The following is a 27,812-nucleotide window of genomic DNA, read 5'->3' on the forward strand; positions in this document are numbered from 1 at the left end:
TAAAATCCGGTAATAATGAGAAAAGCGCTCCCGTGAGTCCAACGCTGAGCGGTGGGGAGTGCAGTCGAGACTCTTTTCCCATTAACCAAGTAATTTTCCTGCAACGTTTTGGAAAGAAACATTTGGGGCTACATTTACGCACGGTCTGGATCAGGTGTAAATGGCACAGCATGAACGCGTTACGTGAAAGGTGGCGAGGAAGGCAGACATCACGAGTAAACGCTAACAAAATATTTTAAGGGTTTGAAAGACGGCGAGGAGATAATGTGGCGTTTTATTTCGTAGTGCTGCAACAGTGGTTCTCAAAGTGGTGTCCAGGGATCGGGGTTCCTTGAAGGGGTTCCAAATGAACCCTTACAGGTTTGTAACTTTGAGAGTATACAAATGTAGCCTACCCTCATGGGTCCGTTTTGTCGGGGTCCTTCGAATAGAAAAACCTGTGAGAACCACTGAGCTGTATGCCTATAACAACTGCATCGACTTTTATCACTTTCCAACTTCGTCCAGGAACTTGCGGTTCATCTCCGCTTGCTCCTTCATGCTCTCGATCTTGGCCATTTCGATCATGTTTCTGAGCAGGTGAAAGGTGAGGTCGATGGAGATGGGCGGGTCGTCGTTCCTCTTGGATATCAGCCGCGCTGCGTCCCCCGCGTCTCCCTGCTCTGACTCCAGCGCCGCCAGGCTGCGCGCCAGGTGCGCCAGGGCTCTTGCGTCCTGCAGCTGCGTCGTGGTCGCCGTGACCTGCTCCTCCTCGTTGTCGAGGAGGGGGAACTGGGGCAGCAGGAGAGCGTTGGAGGGGTTCCTCAGCCGCGGGTTCCTCTGGAGGAACCGGAGGATCTTCTCGCCCAGGAGGTAAGACACGGCGCCGTCTCCAGCGGCTTTGAGGAGTGCGTCGTCCAGCGGGCTCCGGTAGCGGCCGTCCCCGTCATCCAACGACGAGCTCGGCGGGCTCTGCGGTCGGCACGCACCGGGCCGGATGATGTGTGACGTGAGGAGGAACGAGGCGAGGAGCAGGAGCAACGGGGCAGATTTCATAGTGGAGTGGAGGATGATAGAATCTACCCTGCGGAGAAGTGACATGGGTTGAGCAAAAAGTCTCTCTCTCCCTCTCTCTCACACGCACACGCACACGCGCACACACACACACACACACACACACACACACACACTCTCTCTCTCTCTCTCTCTTTCTCTCTCAAGACTAAATACATCTCTAGACTCTAGACTATATAGGCCTAATCATTTTAGACGTGAGCAGAGCATAAAGTCCCCAATATGAAAGATTGGTGAAAGAAAAGCTACAAACGTATAGCCTAATTAACACGTTTAAACGAATACAACATGTGCAGGATGTATAGGTTCATCAAAAAATTGCAATCGGAGATACATTTCTACTCTAAAACATGTTAACCCATAGGTTTTACTGAGGTTACATTCCTATTGCATTAACAATTAAACTATCAGGCAGCAGGCTATATCTGGATCTCAGTCAAACTATTCGGTCGCAGAACAGAAGCAAAAGGAAGCACTTACTTTATTTCAGGATTGGTGGAGAAGGTTCAACTTTTGTGGCCGTTCAGTGAAGTGAAGGCGAATTGGAGAAGCCCGCCCCTCGGCGAGGTGTTATATAGATCCAAGATCTCCCCATTGACGTCAAAGCGAGCACACATACAGCTTGTAAATTAGGCGACAATATCGGTTGAAAGGCAACGTCCTTAAGAATTAAAGCTGATGGTGCCACTGCCCAGATGGGCACAAAATGACATGACGTGTCTTTTTGCTCAAAGTATTAAGGCCCGTACAGAATCCGTCAAATTCGAAGGCCAGACATAACTTCCGAAGAAAACTAAAGAAAAGTTAAAGCAAAAATAGCAGGTCTAGTTTCTGGTCCTGGGTTAGAATGATTGGGAGCCAGCTTTGAATATCACAGGATGCATTGTTAGACATCGTGATGTCTTCCCGCATGGCTTCACAATCATCACTACAAGCTGCAGCCAAAGCACAACGGGAACTGGCCGTGGTGCTGAACCTGCGCCCGTTCAACATCCCTTTATGGCCTGCTACTAGCCTTGCCTATTGAAGCCAGCCACTGTCGAACGACTGATTATATTAACTTATATTAATAGCTGGTGTTATATGAGTTAACATCAGGCTACTTTAACATTTATACTATAACTCCATCAGCATGCACTGTTGGCCAGATAATTAACCTCCGTCCTAGATTGGATAGATGTTTTGTTTGTTGACAAAAAACATTATGGCAAGTTTTGATCCAGTTGTAGTGTTCAACCCTTCACCTGCTCATGGAGTAAGATATTACTCAGTAATATAGCCTATACTGTTAATCCAAGGGCAGGCAGGCCTAACATCATTGAGGGATAATATATAGAGGGACCATAGGCCGAAGGTCTCCTCTGAATCCACAACGAACATGTGGTGTTCCACAGGGTTCCGTGCTAGGTGAACTCCTGTTTGCCCTATACCGGTATATGCTTCTTCTATAGGACGCATTATTAGCACCTTCAAGGGAATAACTTATCATTGTTATGCTGCCAATATCCATATACTGTTCTTTCAAACCGGATAAGATGGATATGATCACTAAACTCCATGAATGTATTACTGCCATCAAGAACTGGTTAGCAACCTTTTGCAACTGAATCCAGACAAAACAGAAGTTTAAATTGTTGCCCCAAGTATAGGGTTGCTGCAGACGTTGCATGCCGACCGCCTTGGGTCATTAAAACAGAATTATGCATAACCCCAGAAACCTTGGCATTATTCTTTTAGATAAGCATGTTAATTCATGTATCTCACACTTGTTTTATCACCTTCGTAACATTGCCAAACTATAAGATCAGTTGTTTCACACCCGGAGTTTGAAACGATTATCTTTATCTCTGGGCTTTTGTTAAGTTTAAAAATAGCTGGGAGCCACAGGCCCAAAAGCTCAAGGAATAGAGATTAACCTGTGATGTCATGACATACTTTTTATTTGTGTTTTTTCTGTTCACTTGGTCAACACAATTGGTGCCGGAAGTGCATCAAAATAGAAGCTCCGGGGTGCCAGAGTTGTCTGATCGCTTTTACTCTGAAAGCCATGAACCGGAAACACTTTCTTAAAAAAGTTGACTTTACAAAGTGACCTCACAATCCCCGATCATCTTAATTTATTTATATACGCTCCAAAAAGCGTTCATATTTTGCGGGAGAGACGGATGAGGAGCAGAAATGAAGCGCCAGCATATCGATCATTTCATCACCACGGAGAGCGCCCTGGATTAGGAGATACGAGACATTCTTTCCGCCGCGCTAACATGGGAGTCAATGACAAGCTAATAATTGCACAGAGCGTTAGCATACGGAAAGCGAAAAGCGAAATGCCAAAAAAAGAAATAGGAAAATTTCTGAATATTCTTATCTCGCCCCGTATCTTTGAGGGTGCGCTAGGACGTCCACAGACGTCGATGGCACCTCTCGGTTCCAATCCCTATGACGTTTCTAGGCGTCCTATGTACAGATTGTGTTAAGGTCCACAGAATGAGAGGTCTGCTCTGCCGGAAACATCACGAAAAAGGTTATGGCCTTTTTTGCCCCTCCTATACACAGGTTTAATGTTTGTCTTTATAGTTCAATGTTTGTTTGGTAAACGCCAAGGGAAAATTTACGTCGGTAAAAATACCTGCACCCCTATAACTGCAGCCAGCCAGCGGTGTTGTTGGGTGTGATGTGTCTTATTGCTTGGCCCGTCTTATCGCTGCTTGCAGCTATATTGATTTGAATTATTTCTGTTTGAATTATTTTCTCATGTAAAACATGAAGCCATGGTACAGATGTCAGTCAATCAATTCAAACATGAAATGGTTTATCCTGTTAAAACTACATTTGAAACGTTTAAAGCCTATGTGAATCAAACTTATTCCAATCTCTTAAAAGGGTCTGTGCTCCCTATTTGGCAGAATTTCAATCTATTTGTCAGTCCTCTAATGTTTTCTGTGGGAATATGCGAGTTCAATTTGTTGACAGCTTTGTGGCCAAGCTCACTGCAATATGAAAGTAATAAGAAAAACACATGATGGCCTGGGCCATGGCTCAGTGGTCCAGGCACCTTGGCTGGTAATCCAGTCTGGCAGTGTGCCGCGGGTTCGACTCCCGATCCCGACGGTCTTTACTGCAGCCTACCGTCTGTCCCTCCATAAAAAATATATAAAATAAAGGCGAAAGCCACAAAAAAGTTAATATTAAAAACCTCAATATTTCAAAAAGTACCGGTAAATAGTTTCCAATATTGTAATATGTAAACAATTAACAGTTTATACTGCAATACTGTTTGCAACTTTAACACAAATAATTGTAGTAATGGTGCTTTCCAGTGCCAAATCCTGAGAAAGCTGAGAGGGGCGACAGAAGAGAGGCACAGAAAGATGGGTCTGGTGGGAATCACTCCTTGTCCTTAGGAGTGTGTATGCTCCTAGCCTGGCTAATAAGCAAGACGCGAATCAGCCAATGGCAAAAAGAAGTCAGGCTTATTAGCCAGGCTAGTGTGCTCCCAGAATAGTTAGTGTCTTAACCAAAACACAATTGAGGGGCATATATCGAAAGATTACAATTGATTACTGTGACACTTGTCCCACACTCCATTCCCACTCATCCATTCTCCTGTGGCATTTGAACCACCTTGTCTTCTGGGGTTCTCTCCGATGTCGCTGTCTTCCAAGCACCAGTCTATGATTTAGTAAAAAGGTGGAAGGGAGTTTTTAATGTAGTCAACATTATTATTGTAATATACAGGAAGATGTCACAATTAAAACGTTAAGTGTGCTTTCCAGGGCCAAATCCATATTTTCTGCAATGCAAATTTGAGTCTCTCAAGTGTGAATTTGTCATGAATGTACAAATACTTATCCCTGACCTTTTATGAGTGATTCGTCAGTTTTCTACGCTGGCAATAATTAATAAACCTAAGTGGGCTATCTTCAGAGCAGAAGAGTCCATATCACACTACAAGTGAGTGTAAAAAAAGATCAATATCATCTTCAACACTGACTGCGGTGAAGGTGTGAGGTAGGGAGATGCTTGACTCGACTGGGCCTTCACATCATATTGGCCTTCCAGGATAGGTAGGAATTCCAGGCTATGGCCACGATCTGGACCACAGCCAATCTGCAAACAGAGGAGTCTTATGTTTGAAGGGTGTGCTTGGGTTGAGATTAGATCACATGTACAGTACTATTGTGTCATACAGTATAGACCTTCTCCTAAACTAGAGAAAGAACACATTTTATTTTTTTTATCCTATAATGCAGTGGTGTTTGAGAACATAGGCAGTATCAAATCAGGGTTTTCATTGGTATGAAAGATTGAAAGTTGTTAAAATGCTGCACAGAAAACCATTTTATATGATGCTTAACTGCCAAATGCTTTGCAAAAACGCAACATTGTATATAGCTAAAATGTTTTAGATGTATTTGTTTGTATTGTTTGATGGAGCACATTGACACTATGCTGGTAGTCAGCTTGTAGAACCTTACCTGTGTTGTAGTGGAATGAAATAAAAGTTGGCAATCTGGACTGGTGGCCATAGCTGAAAGACAAACAGAATGTCTATATTGTGTATTTCATTAATTCATAAAAAAATATGCAGATATCAAAGTGAGAATCAATGTGATATGGAAAGCTTACATAGTAGTTTGCGATCAAGGCATCTGTGTAGTCCTGTAAAGACATCAATAATTTGCGTCATAAGTTAAAATTGTTTAATTAGCGATCTACATCGACACGTGAGATTGTAAATTGGCTATTTGAACTATTAAAATTCACACCCGTGTGAAGTGAGCTCTTATCATCATACATAATCATGGCGGAAAAATATGCATATTTTCTCAGACACGATGACGTAGAATTCTCCATCCATTGTCAATGGGAATTTAATGTTTGTTTAAGACAAAGTTTGTGGACGGTTACTAAAAGCTGGATGTAGAGAGGCTGGCGCTCCCTCAAAAAAATGTTTCTCAAAATAGTAAAAAAGGCAAAGAAGTTTAGAGATAAGAGGTAAGGCACTGACCATATGTGTGCTCTCAGAAATGCTTGTCTTTCTTAACCACAACACAGTTGATGGGCATGTATGGAAAGATTTGAATTGATTACTGTGCGGTCCTCTTGTCCTACACTCACATCCATTCTCCTGTGGCATTTAAACTGTCACCCACCTGTCTTCTGGGTATCAGCTGTTAGTCTCCGATGTCACCACTACCGTCTTCCAAGCACCAGTCTTATGATTTATTAAAAGGCCATGGAGGGAGGAACGGGGGCTCCATGCATGCACCACTCCTAGTCCTATCTAGATCCCCTATGAACTGGCTGCTTCCTCAACTTGAAAACAAGGTAAAACACTCACAGGTCCATATTTGAAATTAGGGTAAGACTAAGAAGCGTGCTCTGGTGGCACAGTGATAAAGTGCCTGTCTACCACCACAGAAGTCGTGGGTTCGAATGCACCTTGGCGCAACAGTCTTCATCGGGCGTCTGCACAAACACAATTGTACATCATCACATTCCGGGCAATCACAACTGGCACAACAGCTTTTATCCCCACACGTCTCAAGATTTGCCATTGACCACGGTAGGATAATTCATTCATTGACCACGGTAGGATAATTCATTCATTGACCACGGTAGGATAATTCATTCATTGACCACGGTAGGATAATTCATTCATTGACCACGGTAGGATAATTCATTCATTGACCACGGTAGGAGAATTCATTCATTGACCACGGTAGCCCAGCTTCCGAAACAGTCGAGAAATGACAGTTACTATGTGGGGGTCCCCAGGGGGTCCCTGGGGGTCCAGAACATCCAGACCCCCAGAAATGCGGTCAGGGGGCCGGGCCATTTCCGGCGAGCCGCCCCACGTCCGAAACGGTCGAGAAATGACAGAGTTACCATGTGGGGGCCCCGGAACATCCAGTCCATGAGGCACGTGCCCGGAGACAGACAGACCCAGGGACAGACCCAGGACACACATAGCTGTGCAATGGAGTGGTTGCACCACTCAAAAATAATGATACCCTTTAATGTGCCCTTATTGGCTATTGATGATATCTTGGGTGAGAAAAAGGTACTGTCGGTTGGGTATGTATGTCAGGGTAAAAATAAAAAGATAAGAGCGCCCCTCACTTCACATGGGTGTGATTTTTTTAATCCTCAATAGGCCTACGTACTTTGCTCAGCCAATCAAATCATCTCAATTCCGTGCTCAGCCAATTAAATCATCGCTATGATTTCACACAAACACACAAAGCTGGGCATAGGAGGGGCTAGCACCTTCAAAAACCGATTGGCTACGCTACTGTAAAGTAAATTAGGGTAAGAAAGTGCAAACATTGACCCATACCCACCTCAAATTACGACTGATTTTACTGTGTACACTACAGTATGCGTGTGTGATATTCTTACACTGGCAGGGTTGGCAGGGTAGTAATTTAACACCTACAGTACCATTTCACCTTTGAAGTTATGGATCAGTAAGCTTTATGCCTCGTAGACTAACATAATGCCCTGTACTATTATACACACACCTCATGGTATCCATAAAGAAACCATTCAATTAAAAAGTTACACTTGCTTTCAAAATGCATTGCTATGCTACAGTGTACGGCTATTTTTTAGATGCTTGGAAGGTCATGTCACATTTTTGTCAAATTATAACATTTACATGCATTGATTAAATAAAACATGAATTTAATCATTTTCCAGTACCTTAATCTAAATTCAAACACGCACAAAGAGACAATAAAACAAGACAAACACAACCTACATAAACTGATCCTATTCCTAACTCACAAAATGTCCTCTTTTATCGACTTAAAGGTCAGCTCAACGTGTCTTGACATATAAACACAAAGTCAATGTTCCAATGGGTTTGGGTTTATTTTCTTGCTGCTGGTGTTTGTTTGCTGGGGCGTAACTGTTTTTATAATTATGAGCAAACAAGGTACAATGCCACCTGAGCTGAAATTGCTGCTGCACTGTAAAATTGTCAGGGATAATTGAACCCCCAACAGTGTACAAATGGAACCAAATGGACCCGGGCCGTAACACTAAGGATTTTACTGTGTGGTGATCCTAATCCTTATTAATTATTCCTACTCTTTGGAGATCATATATTGGGTCTCAGTACCTTTTTACCGTTTTATATCATATTACAGAGAATTAGATTACTTTTAGAGGATGATTTTGATATATATCTCACATTTCTTGTATGTATTTAGATGTTTCTGTTATTTAGACGCACATGGCATACAACCAAGTATAAATGAGGTGTTAGAAATAATATTTTACATGGTAGGTAAAGCAAGCAAGTTGAGCATCAATTTGAGGCAATGATTACAAAGAGAAAAAAAGATTACCCCTGAAAAGGTGTGTCTCATCTATTGGGATCTTAATCACAACACACAGTCTTGGGTGGATTCTATAAAAAGCCAAGTATTTAATTTGTATGGTCTCCATCAGGCACACTGCATGCCCTTGGCCTTTTCACTAGCGGGGGTGGGTGGGGGTGCACAATTATTGTAGATCCTTTGACGTTAGAGGCTCGATGCCAATTGCAAACTGCTGTGGGCTGGACTCACAAAATTATCTCTAAACTCATAAATAATTTATAATGAAAAAAAAAAACTATTAATAACTAGATAAAGTGCCCCTCTGGGCACAGCTCTCCACCAGGGCAGGTCAGGATGTGGCCTCCTGGTGGCGCTATAATAGGCCAATGTGAAAAGGGTGCCATTTCTTCTTACGCCTTGGATGGCAATTGGATGATTTGAGGCATTTTGTTCCAAAAATGTGTTTTGCAAAAATCCACCTTTTGGTGGCGCTATAACAGGCCAATGTGAAAAGGGTGAGATATATTCCTCAGCCTAGTAGGAAAGTCTGTGAAAAATGTCACGTAAATTGCATGCTGCGTTCATGATTTGAGGCTTTTTGTTCAAAACGGGCCAATCCTGCAAACTTTGAAAGCCAATGTTAGCCAATTATGATGGAATATGAGATATCGGACAGATCCATCTTGAACACATGACTATAGAGATGGTGTGTAATGATTTGCGGGATTTTTGGACACAATCTGGAGGAGTAATAGCAAAAAAAATGTTTTTCAAAAGTCAGTCCCCTGGTGGCGCTATAACAGGCCGTTCTGGAAAATTTGGGGCAGAGGTTCATCGTTGGCATCCAGGGAGTGTGTGCGCAAAATTTTGCATCGATCGGGTTAACGGTGCCGGAGATTAGCTGGTAACAGACGGATGCACGCACACACACATATGGACGGACGGCATGGTAAATGGTGCATTTATATAGTGCCTTTATCCAAGGCGCTTTACAGAGATTGTGCATTACATTGACCCATTCACACACACATTCACACCAATGCCGGTGGAAACCATGCAAGGCACCAACCTGCACATCAGGAGCAATTAGGGGTTCAGAGTCTTGCTCAAGGACACTTCGACACTAACTCTGGGGGAGCCCGGGTTCGAACTGGGAACCTTGCTGTTCCAATCCGGTCACTCTACCCCTGAGCCACTGTCAACAAACATACTCTCTCCCCATGCCTTTGGCCTGGTGGAGACAAAAATAAATAATTTGTAGAGCGAAACGGCTATCCTGCACAGGTGTGTTTTGCTTACTAAGACTAGACCTGTGCCGTGGCCCGTTGGGCACCGGCCTACTTAACAATGACAATAGGGAATACATGCCCATTACACCCGTTGTCATAGCACCCGTTTTAACTGTCTGTCTGTTGCCCGTTTTGTGCCCATAATGGAGATCTCTATATCTGTCTGGCCATGTCCGTTTTATTCCCCTACTGTATATGGAGATCAATTATGTTATCAGTATATGGGCATTATATGGGCATGCCCATATATGGGCATATGTGTGGGCTTGGCAGCTGTGGAAAGTCCTTGTGCAGTGGTAAACATCTGTGTAGAATGTAGAGAATGTCTGAAGAGTGCAAACTGACTGTGAAAAGTGGACTTACTATAAATCTATTCAAATGGAAGGTGTGGGGAATGTACCAAATCAAGCTAAGGCTAGGGCTGCCGTGGCAATCAATTGGCTCATTTGGGCCAAGGCCAGAGCCTTTTAGGTGGTTCTGTTCCGTTCGATGCCGGCACTGCACTCCCTCGTCTGTGACGTGTGTCGAATGGGTCTGTTAAACAGTTCTCGAGATACCTGTATTACAGACGTACGTACGGTTGATGGAATCTGATGACATAAAACTGGCGTTCTTTAAAATAAAATAGCTGGATTTTCTCGAAACACACAACAGCGAATTTAAGTCGGTTCGGGATGGGTCCTGACTCCTGACCTGACTTCATTTCGGCTTTAAAAGTGGAGTATGAATCGACCCTAGTGTTGTAGGCCTATAGTCAATGTAAGAAGTTCCAATATACAGTATAGAGAGAGAGAGATGTAATAATTGTTGATAATCTAACTGACCAAAAGTATTAGTTATTTTGTCCTTAATAATGATGGAGCCTGCGTTAGTTCATACAGCCAGGGACTTGTGAGTCAGAATGCCTCAGCTGTAATCAGCTGTCAGTCAGCTGATGGCTTCAATCAGCCTAGCATCCTATTCCTCATTCACATCTCAGCTGACCGTTACATCGCACATCCATACTCCAATCAGAGTTCACACTCTTAACAGAGCGGTTCCTTTAAATTCGGCTGTCAGCTACACTAGCTCTGCTCCATTGCTTCACAGACACTGGCACTGCTGCGTGGAGTGCGTGCAAGCTAGCTTGCCTCCAGTCTGCAGATTCAAGCAAAATATCGATGTAAATGTATTGCTCAAACATGCAAACTGAATGTTGAACTGAAATTCTCGTGTGCATGGCTCTAAAGTAAACTAGAATAGCCTACAATATTGGGTAGCTCTAATCTGATTCAATATTCTATGGCATTTATGTTAAAATGCATTCAAGTTGCATGACTCAAGTGAATTTCATGAACTGTCTTGATATGTGCCTGTTCTTGTATACCTTTAGCCAGGGGGGTAAAGGTTTCCACAGCAGTATCTAGCAGTGTTATTAAATCAATCAAGAAAAAAAAATACATTAGGCTATAGTGAGTTATTACATAAAACATTTACAGAGAAAGATAGAGAAAGATTGTTTTTGAAACAGTCCTAATGCCTTAATGTTATTTATTTTGAGTATTTTAAGTTTTTTATTATAAAATGTAGTATTTTAATGTGATAATATTTTTTTGGTTGGTAGATCACCTTGAGCTGTCAATTTTAAAATTAGACCTCAAGTCAAAAAAGTGTGGGCACCCCTGGTCTATTAGGTATTGGCAGGCATTATCTCAGGGCAGCTAATATATACATTTCCTTTATGGTTAGCTGGTCCTTAACACAAAGCTTCAGAGGTAGAGAGTGCACTGAATGAGAGGTGAGTTTGAAAATAGTTGGTAAAGTTTGTATTATAATTAAAGCATTTACCTAATAATTAGATAACAATTCAAATTATTTTAATCATGTTTCCAAACTATTGTGGACAGTGAACAAATAGTAGCTTATTGTATTGATTTGCAGTGATGTTTATTGGTGATCAGTGCTAACCATTACATGGTGCTAAGCTAATAACAATGCTAGCTAGTAGCTATGCTTGAAGTTCTTATGTAACTACTAACTATGCTAATGCTAACTTTCATGCTAGCCTCATTGGGCTAATTGCCTGCCTTTGTTTATATTTTCGATTTATGTACACTAGTCTCATATTTAGAGGCCTGCTTAAGCTAACTGCTGTAAGTGTATTCCTTATGCATAGCTCTGTTCAGACTGAATGAGTCCCTACTGTAAAAGTGAATTCTAAAGCAGTGCGAGCTTGTACATCTAATTGAACAATGACACAGATCCTGTTTTTAATGGGTTGAATGAAAAATGAAAATGAAAAATGTGTATGGGGTGATTATGACTACATTGATATTTAGTCAATCATCTGGTATTGCATTCTGATATAATGGCAAATATGTTAAACAGAAACCACCATCTCCATCTCCAGCGTCTCGGGTGTCACCACAACACAGCCCAGAGACACACAACAACATACCTGTTGCTGATATTCACTGCATGTTCAGGTAAGTTGCAACACACTTCTTAAATGATGCTCAGTTTTCATTACAACATTGTGTATGACAGGCATTGACTTCAAGTTGGATTATATACATGGTAATTCCCTTCTCGATTAATGGTTCTCAACGTCAGGATCAAGGACCACCGAGTCCAAATGGACCCTTGCGGGTCTGTAACTCTGAGAATTGTACAGTGTAGATTGGGGTCCCAAAGAAGAAAAAAAAATCCATAGACCCATAACAGTCCATTTATACCCTTGATGGGCCCACGTTGAAAAACCATGTTCTAGAGATGATTGTCACCTGTACTGAATAGCACAGGTATCAGACGATTCATAGATACCGGTTTAGTCAGTTCAATATTTTTTTTCCTGGCATCTGAAAAAGTTTCTTTTGTGTAATCTAAGGTGCAACCATGCAGATCTTTGTAAAGACGACAACCTGCCAAACGCAGATCACCCTGGAGGTCGAGCCAAGTGACACCATTGAGCATCTCAAGTCCAAACTCAAGTTGGAATGGGAGATCCCCATTAACATTCAGAAGCTCGCTTTCCTTGGCGAGCGACTGGACAATATCCGCTTCCTGTCCGACTACAACATCCAGGACAAATCCATGCTCCAGCTTCTGCTCCCAGGTGTCGACCAGAAGGTTTATGTGCATTTCAACAATATAGACATCAAGTTCCTGGTGGTTAAACGAGGCGCCACCTTAGACGAAATAAGGGACAGGTGTGATCGCTATCAAAGGGAAGGAGTACTGGAATGATTTAATTATTATCTTTACCCTTAACAACGTTGTGCCAATAACTTATTTGTTCTTTTATTGCACTTGAATTAACTTATTTGTTCTTTTATTGCACTGGATTTGAAAGATTTCAAATCGACTTTACCCTTAAAAACATTGTTCCATTAATGTATTTGTTCTTTTTTTGCATTTGAATCAGTAAAGATTTCATATCAACTTCTGGTGTATTCTTTTGCATTAACGGTAGTAGGTACTACATACAGTAGTAAAGTAACTGGGTGTGACTTTGACAACATTTACACAGTAGATGCGTTGGATGGAAACCAAACATTAAAGCATGTACATTAGCTGGCTATTTGTTCACTGGAGCAGATGATCAAGTGTTCATTTATTTTTTAGCTGCTAAGATGTCCCAATTGCAGGTGTGTTTTTATTCTAGCACTCTGGGATCAACCGCTCAGTCATGCTGAATTCAACTCAATAACCAGACTGACAACTTGTGACTATTCTATTACTTAATATCTATCTAATCTATCTACATCACTCATGTGAAAAACAAAAGATAGATTACAGTCAAAACACTTAAAATTACTTTTTAATTAAGTGGTAGTCCATTTATACCTGACAGAATTTGGTCTCTTCCCAGGTTTTTATTATTTCACAATATAACTGACAATTAAAGAATTACCATCGCCAGCCAATAACTCCAGTAAGCTAATGAATAGGAATCGTAATTACATTATTACTTTAACTGACATTATCTTCATGAGCACTTGTCATGCAATGCATACATGTGTACAGTACAGTAGTAGTACAGTCTATTGTCTGTCCAAGTATCATAATATTGGTCTGTTTACGTCTATCAAAATTCCTGATATCAGGGTATGTTGTAGTTGTTTCTATTAAGAGTTTGCGATGCACTGTTAGCTTGTAGATCAACTCTTTTTGGGCAGGCGAACCGGTCTCCCTATGGGCTCCGTGACAATAGCTCTAGATCACTGCCAGAACAAAGCAGATGATGTTAGCATTCCACCTCAGACATAACGGCAGCAGCTACCCACGATTACAGCCAGCCAAGACACTGTTACACCGGCCCTGCCAGCTACCCAGAGCCTGACAACAATTAACGAGGGGATTGAAGTCTGAACAGCCAAAGTTGACGCCACTAATGGGCATCGAACTGCCAGCACCAACAACGTCAGTACCGGGCCCAAGAGAGGAGACAGAGTATCAAAATAACTAAGTAATCACCAAAAATTGTAGCATGCAGCCACCTTCATTCTCTCTCTCTCGCGCGCACACACACACACACACACACACACACACACACACACACACACACACACACACACACACACACACACACACACACACACACACACACACACACACACACACACACACACACACACACACACACACACACACACACACACACACACACACACACGCCATTTCCACAGTCCCATCCCTCTCCATCCATCCATCACAGGAAATGGACATGGTTTATAATAATAATGAAGACAGAAAGACATGGGTCAGGTGGTTTCCTATGTACGTATGAGCTGGTTGAGAGAATGACGACAGTCTCCTGGGGAAAGGCCTATTGCTTCATTAGCGACAGCACATGTCCCAAAACACTCAGAGGGTCCCTAGATCCCAGTTTGAGAACCACTGTGTTATGCCCCAGGAGCTTACTACTGGGCTGGTCTTACAAATATCTGAGCGGCCAAAGATTTCCATTCTGTCAAGAATTGGTGCCATTCAATCACCAAAGCATACCAGCCTGTTTGCACCACGATCTTGAGTTTGTAGACTACAAAAGCCTATTATTTTCAAATAATTTAAAACCTTTTCCTATACAACAAACAGATAACATTTACCACCATGCATAAGTGATTAAAAACCAACTACTTTTAGAATATTGAGATGTGCATACCTTAGGATCAAGCAGGCAATATAATAACAATATTCACAATCATATAATTTCATCCTGGAATTAGTGGCCACAGCAAGTTGTGGAACGATGCAAGTTGGGAACCTAGTATGCAATACCCATTGTCATAGCACCCGTTTTAAACGTCTGTCTGTGTCCCATATGGAGATCTCTGTATGCAGTATGTCTGTATGCCTGTGTCTGAAGAGTGCAAAGTAGTGGGGTCGTATCCGTTACTTCCGTGACCGCGGAGAGCAAAGGTCCATTTCTCAGTGGATTTATCATCTATGAAGGTTATTGCCTTATTGTGCCTTAACAGGTTGTTGATGGTGGCCATATGGATTTGGGGCTCTCATGAATTTTCCCTGCATTTTTGCGATTTACATGGGAGCTCAATTTGTTTTTTAACCTTCATAGATGATAATTCTACTGAGAAACGGACCTTTGCTCTCCGCTGTCACGGAAGTATCAGATATGACCCCACTAAAGTGAGTAAAGTGACTGTGAAAAGTGGACTGGTTAAGTAATCAAATATCAAATGGCAGGTGTGAGGTTGCCATGGCAATCAATTGGCAGAGGCTGGGAATTCAACAGGCTCATTAGGCCCACTGGCAGAGCCTGACCAGAGCCTTTTGTGGTGTTTTTGGACAACGGTGTATCCCAACGACTTAGGCCAGGCACTGCACTCCCTGTGGTGGTGTGGGACGTGTGTGTGAAAGTCGGTTCTCGAGTTACGTGGAATACAGACATACACACGTACAGAGACGTGGCGCATTTATAGTAGGATGAACTGGGGCAAACTTTCAACAAAATCAGCCGATGTTGAGCTTGTAGCTATATTCGGCAAAGAGATTTGGTGTAGAAGGGGAAAAAAGGAGAAGACCATGGGGTCTACTAAATATATAAGTAGGTTTTCAGTGGTTATGTACATAATGACAAATGTTTCTCAGTACTGTTCGTTTGTAAAGCTTTGTATGAATTCAAATAAATACACAATATGACAAGAGTGATATAACAAAGACATCTCACCCTCTTCAGCTTTGCAACATTGTCTTCCAGTGTCAGTCCGTTCAGAGCTCCTGAGATACACAGGAAGCCGCCCAGGAAACAGGGAGCAAAACACACCTACACAAACACACACAGTAAAATGCTCAATGTTCAGAATCATTTATCCTCAGTGTTAAATATGTACAAAACAAAACACTGTGATCGGAACCGGATGTTAACATTTAGGTTGTGTTGTGTTCGCTAGCCGATGAGAAGTACAGGCCGGCGCCATTAGAGCGACCGCTATGCTCCGTACAATAAGCGTTGTTGTTTTAACCCACACTCGTGTGAAGTGAGGGGCGCTCATACATCATATTCTGGAGATGGGAGAAAGCTGAGAGAAACCTGCTCTCTTCTCCAGACGAGATGTAATCTGCCCAATGGCAGAGGGCAACATGCAAGACTCATTGTCCTCTTAACATCCTGCGTGTTCAGCCGCACACCACTGCATCACGCAAGTGGACAATAGGCTCTGTGCATAACTGTAGTCCTGAGTTTCCAAAGGGTGTAGAAGGCTCAGAAGTAGTTTTGTACACATACAGAATGAAGGTGTGTTACAGTTCAAATCTACAATAGCAAAATGTCTGTCATGTCAATCAAACTCAGATGTCTCACCTGGTCAACAAGCATTTTCTTCATGGCAGCAGTCTTCGTGCCTCCAACGACTAGTTTGTCCAGGACCTTGTACCAGCCTCCTATCACTGGACCCTGGTGTGGGAAAGACTCTCATAAGTCAGAGGAAAACAACCTCACAACAATGCATAATGTCTGATTTATAGAAAAGGCTGATCTACAAACTATAGAGGGCGCATGCGTGTGACATCATCATCATACCCGGAAGCGGAAGTTATGCGGGAACGCCTACCGAGTGGCAAAAACTACTTTCTGGCCTTGACAGTCCATATATCCAAACAGAAAAGTCCTATCTGATTGCATTAAACAACGTTAAACTACGTTAAAATCACTTTGCTACTCGATTTGCCACTCACTTTATGCATGCGCGTAGCCTCTATATATAAGTATAAGCCCAACTGCGATCATACTGTGAGCAGTAGGGCTGTGGTTTAGTTTGGCAGCTCAGCCTGAAAACTCCAGTTACAGAAAATACACAAATCTCACTAAAATCAATGAATTTCAATGGTAAGAAATAAACAGTAAGATTATGAACAAGAGAAACATAAACATGAAACAAAAAACCAACAAATAAATAAAAATAGAATATTGTGAGCCTGAGGCTTCTTGTTTGTGGCAGTGGAGCTTAGTTTCCAGGACAAATGTTGACATGTTGTCTATCTATGGAACCTTGGACAATAACAATAGCCTGTTGTTGTGATGTAAGACGATTAGGAAAATATAAATACACTTTCATTGAGACGCTGTGACGTCAAAACTTGATATAAAAAAAGAAACATGTCATTTTGCTAGGTGAGACTGACTTCTGCTGGTGTCAAAACATCCAGAATGGGTTTAGAAATAACTCGCTCCATGGGGTGTGCCACGGAGTGAATATCTCCCCCAGGCTAGGTTGCCTAGGACTAAGTAAGTTGTGGATTTCACAACTGTCAGAAGCTAGGGGGCGATTGCTTTTATGTGGTGAACATTTTGCATTTGTTGTGCCTTTATAGGCAGAAGCTTTTGGAAGTCCATTATACCATCTTTTTCCTGTAACCCATAAATCTTTGCGTTTGTGTGCATAAGTTCATCTTTTGCTGTGTTGCCAGTTTTGCAAGAGAAACAAGTGGCCAGGTAAAAATAAACAAGCAAAAATTAAAATAGCTGATCTACAAGCTCACAGTGACAGATTGTGAGGTTGTACATCTGTTATTTAAAAACACATTGAGAATAAATTGAAATATTTGAAATATTTTTTTAAACATTTTAATAAAGAACACAAAATATTGTCAGATGGATGTCTGTGGACAATTACATATTAATCTGGGGTTCCTTGACTTGAAGAAATGTGGGAACCATTGGTTTAAACATTAGGAAGCGAGCCCAAATAAGCAACTACTGTACACTTTAGAATCAAGCCCCAAAAAAACAACAACCAGCTACTAGCAATAATTTATTTGCACGTGACTTTACAGAAAAAAACGTATAATAAGCAGACATGGCAACACTGCCTGAAGGAATCAAAACACACACACACACACACAGTCACACACACACACACACACACACACACACACACACACACACACACACACACACACACACACACACACACACACACACACACACACACACAAGTACCTTGTTGGGGAAAAAGGTGGATAGACTATAGAGACTCGTCAACATGCAATTCCAATTGGAGTTGATTGGTTGTCATGTTTTTCTTTTAAATAGGCCCCTCACTCACCAATTAGTTAAAGGAATGGAATATCAAAACCGGTTCATTGCCACATGACTCTTGAGTCAATAAACCAATATATTCTGAATACAACCTTTTTATTTGGCTTTAAATTAAAAGAGCCAAGCAAAAAAGATCGGTTTAATAGTGGAAATGTGGTTTTGAATTTACAGTAGGACTGGTACTTATTGGAGGTACAATAGCATGTAATAAAGAGCTGTTTACACTAGTCACACAAGGTGCCAAAAAGAAAGGCCACTGTGGCCACTCTGTTAGCACTCTTTTAGTAGTCTTTATGGATCATCTTGTTTTCAGTTTCCTAATAGGCTACAAAATGTATCTGGCAATAAAGCTGTTTCTAATTTCTGAGTTGGCTATACCAGTATTAGAGCACTGTGAGTCACGAAGTTACTTAAATGTAACTCGTGATTAATATTCAAAATATATTGTTTCTATACCAGATTATAACTCATATGGTTATAACGAAGACACCACCAACGAATAGGGGAGAGGAGCCGAGTGGAGAGACTCACCACAAAGAAAAAACCTATACTCATCATCTTGGCTGTCCGCTGAATACTGTGATTGGCCAATCCCTTCCTCTCAATCAGCTGCTGGGAAATGACATCACCAACACCCACTAATGACCCTGGAGGAGAGAGAGGGGGGATTGTGAAGGCAAGCCGAGTTTATTTGTATTAGCATATTCCAACAAAAGGAAAAACAAAGTGCTTTACACAAAAGATGAAATTAAAATTAAAATTAAATTTGAATACATAAAAAAATTTGAGAACATTGAAGGATAAGGAGGTGGTAAGAGAATTATGATTAGTGGCATTTTATCACATTGTATTACATAATTTACATTGTGTGCCCAATGCTTAGTGGGCAAGCCCATGCACTTGCCAATGCATGGATGGGGGTTTCTTCACTGAGGAGAGCCAAATTATGTTCAATGGGATGGAAGAACAGCAGGTGAAATGGCTGGGATACTGAGGATGTGCCTTCCCTTACAGGAGAGCGGAAGAATAAATTGGACATCCTGAATTGGACATTCCTCATTACTGCTGCCAGTAGGGCTAGGCAGAATTCCAGTTTATATCCAATCGCAGATCACACTATCAATATTATCGATATATTGCGTGCCAGTACTGCCATTGACAACTTGACTGGGCTGTATGGCGAGACACAGACACAGCTGCTTCAATTTCTCCAGTGTCTAACAAACTGAACAAGTGGCAGAAGTTTTTACTTCATATACATTCTGAAGGATGAGATGTTTTCTCTCACTCTGCTGGAATTGTACTCTCTGCCCTGATTCCTACTGTAGTAAATATCTCTTACCCTTCTCACCTGTGTGTGTGACACAAACCCAGCACAGACATTTTAGTATTTACAGAGCATTCTCGTTTAAGATGGGTGGGTTCACACTTTACAGTAGTGTCTGCAGAAGTTGTATACTCCAATTTTGACAAGATGTCAAGGGGGCCCAAGCCTGAATGCTGCCAAAACGTGATTGGCAGTGAGTGCCTCTGATTAAAAAAAAACACGTCCAAAGACGTCCTTGGCAGTGAGTTAATAACTTAATAGTGGAAAAAAAACATCTTCAAATAGCCATCTACAAGCTCACAAGTCACAACACGTCGCGTTGTGGATCCACTGGTGTATATGTCCACATTCATTTGTACAGAATGACAATTTTCTGAGTTGTCACATTACATGAACATAATCCTAAACAGTCAGTCAAACAGTCTTGCCCATACCGTTAATGAAAATTATGACTTCACTACAACCTCCTTAATCGCACAGTGCCAGCCTGTCTTGCAGAAGCAAAGAAAATGTCTCAGTGATCCTCCGCTTGTGTAAAATGAAAGTGTAGTATTCTGTATGTACATTTCTAAGGGGTGTAATCTGTCATGAATGTGTTGCTGCAACAGAAGAACCTCCTTATCAAAGTTATTTATCCAAACAAAGCCTGTCCAAAACACACACACACACACACACACACACACACACACACACACCAACTTAATATACAGTACATAGGGGTATATCCATTCATAAAGGATTGACAGCCTAAATAGCGAAGAATAATGGCTCTATTTAAAAAATGCGTTCAAAGTTTATTTTGGGAAACTGTAACTACCATTGACTAATTACATTTCCCCCATGAAATGAACATGTCTATCTGTGTGCAGTAAACATTAACACCTTTAATTTGTTCATGACGTATCCTTGATTACAATGGTTATGCATTATATAGGCCTAGTATATCCATTCACTGATGATAGATGTATGCTCATATCTCTAGTGATAGAAAATTATGTACATTATATTGACACCTATACTGTATCAATATCTATATTTAGACAGTTGTACATATGCAAATCAATCGGATTGGACTTGAACTCCAAGTGAAAATGGCTAGGTCAGACTTAAGTCTACCTATTTCTATTTTATTTTTGCAGATATTTTTGCAGAAATTCACATGACAAATTACGTCTATGTGAAAAAACATCTGCCTTTGGTGGGATACTTTTAAGTCGTTGGCTGGTGGCGGTACAGAGATGCCGTCATTTTCATCCTGTGCACCACTGTTAATAAAATAGACAGCACTGGTTAAGAATATAACCTTTCCTGAAAATGTCAGGGGACATATAATAAGGGCGGTTTAGGGCAACAGAAAGCAGGCACATGCACCTTTGTATGGCCGAGCAAAAGTCAACCGTGAACCTTGAGAGACAATAAACATGTATTTCATGTGTGATTCATAGTCTGACACGTTCCACTGGCTGTAAAGTCAAGTGCATGGATAGAAGTGTCTTAAGAGGTAACAGAATACTAATTTTATGGTCACCGACCACACACACACACACACACACACACACACACACACACACACACACACACACACGCACACACACGCACACACACACACACACACACACACGTTTTTTTTCTGAATATGGTGGTATTGGCAGGATCTGCAGGTAGGGCTGAGCTCTAGGTGGTATAATAGCCAAAACTAAACAGCTGGGTGATCTGGGATATGCTGCCTACTCCTGTCATGGTATATATGGCAGGTATATAGGGCTCAAACACAAATGGTGCTGAATAGTCCTATATGGTATTTTCTTGGAGTGCATAAATTTGGTCCTGTATAGAGCACCGAAGTCTGACGTCAATATCGGCATTAAGATTACCACTAGTTAATCTCCATAGAGAAAAACTTCCATGAACCAGGAGATGAGCGAGTGACGTCAGGACTTCGGCGCTCTACATAACAGGGGACATGGGATGGGAGCCGTGTGAGATAAGGTGGAGAGGCAGAATAGTCTAATCAGAATACCAGAGAATAGAGTTACCAGGAAATGTTTCAACTGGGATGCATCTGTAAAAGGTGCATGGGCAAGTGCAGTAGTAGAGGATGCACTTCTGAGAACAGGGTTACATGACAGTTTTGTAAACAGCTCCATGGTTAAAGACACACTTTATAGTTTATATGAAAACAAATGTTTACAGGATATATTGCATAAAGCTAAAAAGATGTTATGCTAATAGAAAAATATGTTTGCGCTCCATTATCCAAAAGACAAAGATCTCCGTGTGCTCAACTTCGTTCTGGGATTTTGCCCCTGCACCTTGAGACGGGTAGGAATAGAGGAGTAACAGAGGAAGAGCGGATTTGCACTTACTGTGATATAAACGATAGAGATTATTTTTAATGGCCTTTGTAAAAACATGTTTAGTAGGTGTGGAAACCTGCATCTGATATGGTTCAGCAAAGCAGAGACTGGTTTGGATTTTTGAACACAAGATATTCACACTTGCAGAATACTACAAACGGACAAAGAAAACATATATGCAATGTGCATTAACCAAATATTTTACTTTTCTTTTTGTGTAGTTTCTGTCTTCAGGAAGTGAGTGTGATTTCGCTTATCCAATCCCGTGAAGGAAGGACACACACACACACACACACACACACACACACACACACACACACACACACACACACACACACACACACACACACACACACACACACACACACACACACACACACACACACACACACACACACACACACACACACACACACACACACACACACACACACACACACACACACACACACACACACACACACACACAAAACACCCTTTCCTTGACATGAAAAAGTTTGAGAAGCACCTTTCTAAAAGACACCTTGACTGGACAGACACAGAATGTCAACAGGGGACAAACACAGGCCAGATATAATTAAAGTACTATCACATTTCAGTGCAGCAATGTAAAGGGATTGGGCTGGCAGAGCATCTTGAGCATTAAGCTAATGAAAGAAGAGCACCAGGTGTAGAAGAACTACATGGAAACTAAAGCTGCAGTATTGGAGAAACACATTACTGTATCCTAACATGCCTCGTCTCGCTTATTTGCCACATTGATTCTCACACACATTAATTCGTTAATTCACAAACATTTCTTTACACGAAGCCATTCCCTGCTTACTACTCCTCCTTTTATGCCGGCACTGCAGCAGTGCAGCGTGTACATATTTAAATCCTGGTCATTCATGTGCATTTCAAACCATCCTTACGAGATCATTTTCACACTAAAAAAAGCCACCAGTCAGGATTTTACAGTGTAGTTCACCCATTGCAATTATCTTTAGTCTATATCCAAATATGAAATGGCCCATATCCCATTATCAATGAATCACACAACCGTGTGTGGAAATACGGTGGCGGATATGCATCTTAAGATTCCTGCCTCTTCTCTCACACACACACACACACACACACACACACACACACACACACACACACACACACACACCCTTCTATACCAATTGTGTGTCAACAATGGTGATGACTCATTGGAGTTGGTAAGAGGAAAGGGCCAATTTTATTGTCCCAAGGCGGAACTTTGTCAAAATAAAAATAAAAACATCACAAAAGCATGAGTAATCTCATAATGGTAGACAGTTGAGTCATATTTATTACACTAATATTTAGCAGCTTGCTGGAGCCTGGAACAAACAATATAGCTTCAAGTGGTCTGATTTTCACAACGCATTGTGCATAAGGTTCGTATTCAGAACCTTATGCACAATAAACGCTATGACTGACTCTGTATGAACTCATGGTCTTAAAGACTATATATTCTAGAAGACATGTTAGACCTTGAATTTATGAATTCTTGTCACGACTCCAGCACCAGCAGACCTTTTCACACTCCCCATCATAAACATTCCAAATGGGTCCGAGTTTATTTCCTGGCGCATTGTTTGTGAATATCAGAGGCTGACAGAAAATAAACTCGGACCCACAAGCTGTTCCCTAGCAACACAATTCCAGTGACAAGGTCTATAGGAAATTGTCCATTCACACAAGCAGGGGCACCTACTACAAATTCTCAGGAAGGCAATACAATTTATAGCAAATACCTGAATGGTAAATGGTGCATTTATGTAGCAATTGTATCTCAAGTGTGTGCATACGTGCGTGCGTGCAAGTTATTTTTTGCATCCACATCAGGACTTAGGGTGTGTATGTAGGTGAACTTTGACCTAAACGAAATGGGCTCTGGAGATAACTGGGCACTAGAAATGTAAACTGGAAGTCTTTGTATACAATTAAATTTACTAGGCATTGAGCAGACGCTCATAATCCAGAGCGATTTACAGTAGGCAAGTGAAACACAAGGGGAAGATGAGACACCACACCCAACCACCCAGATGAGCTTAAGGCCGCTATCAAAGCAAATCTGGGCTTCCATAACAACTCAACAGTGTTGATCACCTACATGTCACGCCCCATTGAAGAAATTATTAATTCAAAAGTATTCCACTAATTCCAGACCAAGTATTCAGTGCATAAATGAATAGTCACTATAGGATGCCAGGTCTACAAATGAATATGTTATCTATATAACATTATAACATGCTATCCAACATTTTGATAAGCAAAGGCTAAATAGTAATTTAGATTCTAAATTACGTTTTAGCCTTTGCATAAGCCTGCAAGGTCGTCAAGGTTAGGGCAAGCGCTACGGGTCGGGATAAGGTGGAGCCTTCAGATTACGGCAGAAGATTGGGAGTGAGTGAGTCTGCAGTTCTAACTGCAATGGAGAGTTCCTTACACAGTTTGGGGAGAAGAGTCTGGGATGTGCAGAGTTGTATATCTGCTGATTGATTGGCCACTGGAAGGCATTTGACGTTCAGCAGTCTACCCCCAGCACTGCATGAATTGGCAATGTCATCAGCATCATTGTGCCCTTATATTCACTAAAGTATATGGTTAATGAAGAGTGTTCTTCTCCTGTCTGCGTCAAAAACCTTAAATATGGGTTCTCCACCTCAGGAATTGGTATACCGGCATACATTATCAGCTTATTTTCACACTGTATACACCAGACCAAATAGATCTACAGTACAGAAGGACAGTCAAAACACTGCCTACTGGCGCCATCTAGTGATTATGGAATGATATTACACTTAATGGTTATGAGGAGTAACCTAGGCTCATCTCACTACTACTGTTCTACAACAAGTTAATTAATAGTGTTAAATATAGTGTCATTGTTTAAGTGTGAGCTTGTCAGCTTTGACAGATATATGACATGGACTACTACGATTTATGAAACTTTCTTTCATGAAATGTAGGTTACATGGACTACTTTCTCACTCCACTGTAAAGCAAAGCAAAGCAAAGTTCTTTGTTTACCCATGGAAGTGGACTAAGCCAAGGACTTGTTTACAGCCACACGCTGCTCATAGAACATTTCATGGTAGGGGTTCAATGCCTTGCTCAAGGGCACTTCAGCGGTGGTAATTTGAACATGCCGGTCCAGGGATGCGACCTGGCGACCTTCTGTCACTCATTCTACAGGACATGGTACACAGTCAAAGCCCAGAGATTAAATGATGAATGTATTTTCTGAGATAAACCAATAGGCCTATAATGCAGCCATTCAATAAAGCTATCACTGGGGTCGCTTACCTCACAAGAACTGTCCCTTCTGAGGCCTCTTTTAAGAAACAATTGATCAATTGAAATTGAAAAAAAAAATTCAGACAGGCTTTTGGTCACCTATAACACTTGACTTTCTACTGTTTGTGTTTTTATCTGTGTGTTCTTATTGTCCTTTTGATGCTATGTTTTCACTGTTTACTCTGTGATAATGGCTGCCTGCTGTTGTTATAGTTGTTTTATTTTTGTATTATTGTAAAGCACCCTGTGCGTGCTGAGAAGGGTGCTATATAAATAAAGGTCATTCATTCATTCAAGGCCTATTCATCTGTTTTTCCATCTTGCCTCCATGGTGTTATTACAGATTTTCTTTTAAATTAATTTATCTTTAGTACAGTGATGTGACATCACTGACAAAAACTTGATCGGAGAACCTCTAGCGGCTCTAGCCTATATACAGCTTTTGTCCCTACAGGTACCGTACAACAGTAGTAACAACAGTAGCCTATACTGCACTTTTGTTTGTGGATTTTTAAATACAAATCCAATCATATTCCGTTTTCATTCATGTAATTTATTGTACTGGGTTCGATCCTGGTTCAGGATAATTAATGTTACACATTAGGCTAGCTCTGGTCCATAGCCCTAATGCTTTGATTCTGCCCTGCCCAGGGCAACATTATAGGCCTACTGTATATTGATGTGCTTATTGCCTCACTATTATTATTGCACTGTGAGTGTATTGTGTTCTTACGGCCGGCCCAGGCTGAGCTGTGCCAACTGCTGCTGAATATTTTTCAGACCATCCACCCCTTTAACAACTTTCAACCTGGTTTACCTATTTATGGCATGTGATAATTATTTGTACAAATTAAATAAATAGTGAAAATGGCTAATCTACAGGTTCAGGATGTGTAGCAATGCAACATGTGAGCTTATAAATGAGCTGTTTTATTCCAGTGAAGTTGTACTATTTGCCTATTCTTTATTGTGTTCAGGGTCGGTTGTGTCGCGCTATGGGGTGGGGGGCCCTAAAAATGATCTGCACAGGGGCACTCATGAGGGTTAATCCAGCCCTGGTGATGTCTCTCTTGAATATTAGCACGAATCCCGACTTTCCTTCAAAACCGCTCTTGAAGAGCACCTATAGCTAAGGTGGCTGCCTGCAATTCAAAGCTGGCCCCAGTGTTAATAAAGTAATCAAACAATCAATGTTTTTCTTACCGGCAGTCACTATCTGGACAGACCATGGATACTTGGTCATCAAGACCTGGTAGGATCTCCACAGGCCTGCCATTCTACCTGTACGAAATACAAGCTTATGTAGGTTAATCAATAGCTCAAATAAAATGCACAGTAAGGCCGCCAAGGTGTTAATTTATCCATGTGTAACAATTTCTGGGTTCAACTAGAAAAAGCAGTTCCTGAGGAAACTGTGCTCGCAGAAAATATAGAAAGAATATTTAGCATGTTGAGAGAAATATTCCTTTTAAGAAATAGAATTAGCTATATTGACTATAAAGATAAATATCATACAACATTATATTGATTTAAAAGCATGAATATCTATGGTAGAAATAGCATTTCAGTTTATAATTACATCAATAATTTGAGTTAAAAATATAAAACGTTTGAACAGAACTATAGTGGTTAGTGGCCATGTACTCCCCTCCTCCTCCCCACAGGGCTGGATCCTGTTAGGTCAATCACACTATACAGCTGCCTCTCCACAACGCTCTCAATTAGAGAACAATTAATTAGATAAAAAGTCATGGCTGAGGCTGAAGTGACGCTAAAAATGATGAAAACTCTCAGCCTGTCCGTCACCCCACGGCCAAACGAAGTAAAAGTGCGCTATTCTAAATAAATTATAGGTTAAATTAAGTTATAAATATGCAACGTTACATCATGAGTGCTATAGCAGCAGGATTCAAAATGTGACATTTCTAGGATTGATGAAGCAGGCAGACTGAAGGCATAGTGTCTTCCAACGTGACTAAACGGTGAAGATAGATAGTATACACTCAGTATAAAGTTCAACATCAACCCTTTACTATTTATTCGACAAGTTATGACAACCGAATTGGAAGGCTGCTAAATTGATCAGTGTGTAACTGTGTACATAAATTACGTTATTCTCGCGTTTATACATGATGCTACACTGAATGAAACAGGCGATAGAGGATCGAAGCCTACTTTATCACACAGAGAAACTGCTACATTGTAGCAAATACACATGCCTGCTTCTGTTCAGTTCCCTCCTGGGCTCCAACGATTCCAATGACAGGAATGTAGCCAGGTTATTTCTTGCCGTGAATATTTCCTGTCGGACAGCTCTTTCTGCAAGGCAGTGTACTCCCGGGAGAAGATGAACTTGACAATCCGTGCAAAAGTTCCCGTGCTTAATACAATAACAAAACGTTAGTTTGAAAAATGTGTGTTCCACCGGTGATTGAATGTCTCTTTAAAGTGCTGTCTAGCAGTTAAATGAAGGCAAAAAGTACCAATTCTACAGACCATAACGTCACTTCCACCGTAAACAAGTATAATTACATCTCATTGCCCTCTAGTGTTCAAAATCAAATACCGGTACACAATTTACATTGGCGTCTGCAAGTTACAGAACCA

At 41.3% G+C, this 27,812-nt stretch overlaps 2 protein-coding genes across 3 annotated transcripts; both read right to left on the reverse strand.

The window, feature by feature from the left end:
• Positions 1–486: 486 nt before the first annotated feature.
• Positions 487–1,035, reverse strand: uts1 (urotensin 1; the record flags this gene model as incomplete). The annotated part of the gene is made up of 1 exon (XM_080791725.1): positions 487–1,035. One exon carries the CDS (start codon positions 1,033–1,035, stop codon positions 487–489), a length of 549 nt encoding a protein of 182 aa, XP_080647851.1.
• Positions 1,036–4,181: 3,146 nt separating this feature from the next.
• Positions 4,182–27,624, reverse strand: mpv17 (mitochondrial inner membrane protein MPV17). Of its 2 annotated transcripts, none has more exons than XM_080790579.1 (8): positions 27,421–27,624; positions 26,409–26,482; positions 18,744–18,859; positions 16,476–16,568; positions 15,843–15,938; positions 5,683–5,715; positions 5,532–5,584; positions 4,182–5,163 (listed from the first exon to the last, which is right to left on the reverse strand). In XM_080790579.1, exons 2-8 carry the CDS (start codon positions 26,479–26,481, stop codon positions 5,094–5,096), a joined length of 534 nt encoding a protein of 177 aa, XP_080646705.1. In that variant the 5' UTR covers position 26,482; positions 27,421–27,624; the 3' UTR covers positions 4,182–5,093. The 2 variants fall into 2 exon arrangements, with proteins under 2 accessions (XP_080646705.1, XP_080646704.1); XM_080790578.1 differs by having other exon boundaries at positions 26,409–26,486; positions 27,421–27,449.
• Positions 27,625–27,812: the final 188 nt, after the last annotated feature.

The sequence above is a fragment of the Protomyctophum bolini genome (genome assembly GCF_963924005.1).
Source record: "Protomyctophum bolini genome assembly, chromosome: 19".
Lineage (NCBI taxonomy): Eukaryota > Metazoa > Chordata > Actinopteri > Myctophiformes > Myctophidae > Protomyctophum > Protomyctophum bolini.

Excerpts from the sequence above, each read along its gene's own strand:
- mpv17 (XM_080790579.1), bottom strand. The coding sequence starts at position 26,481 with ATGGCAGGCCTGTGGAGATCCTACCAGGTCTTGATGACCAAGTATCCA. Across the intron at positions 5,716-15,842 it reads ATGTTGCAAAGCTGAAGAGG|GACTACACAGATGCCTTGAT; the intron begins GTGAGATGTCTT and ends ATGTCTTTACAG. Across the intron at positions 5,585-5,682 it reads CCTTGATCGCAAACTACTAT|CTATGGCCACCAGTCCAGAT; the intron begins GTAAGCTTTCCA and ends TTTGTCTTTCAG.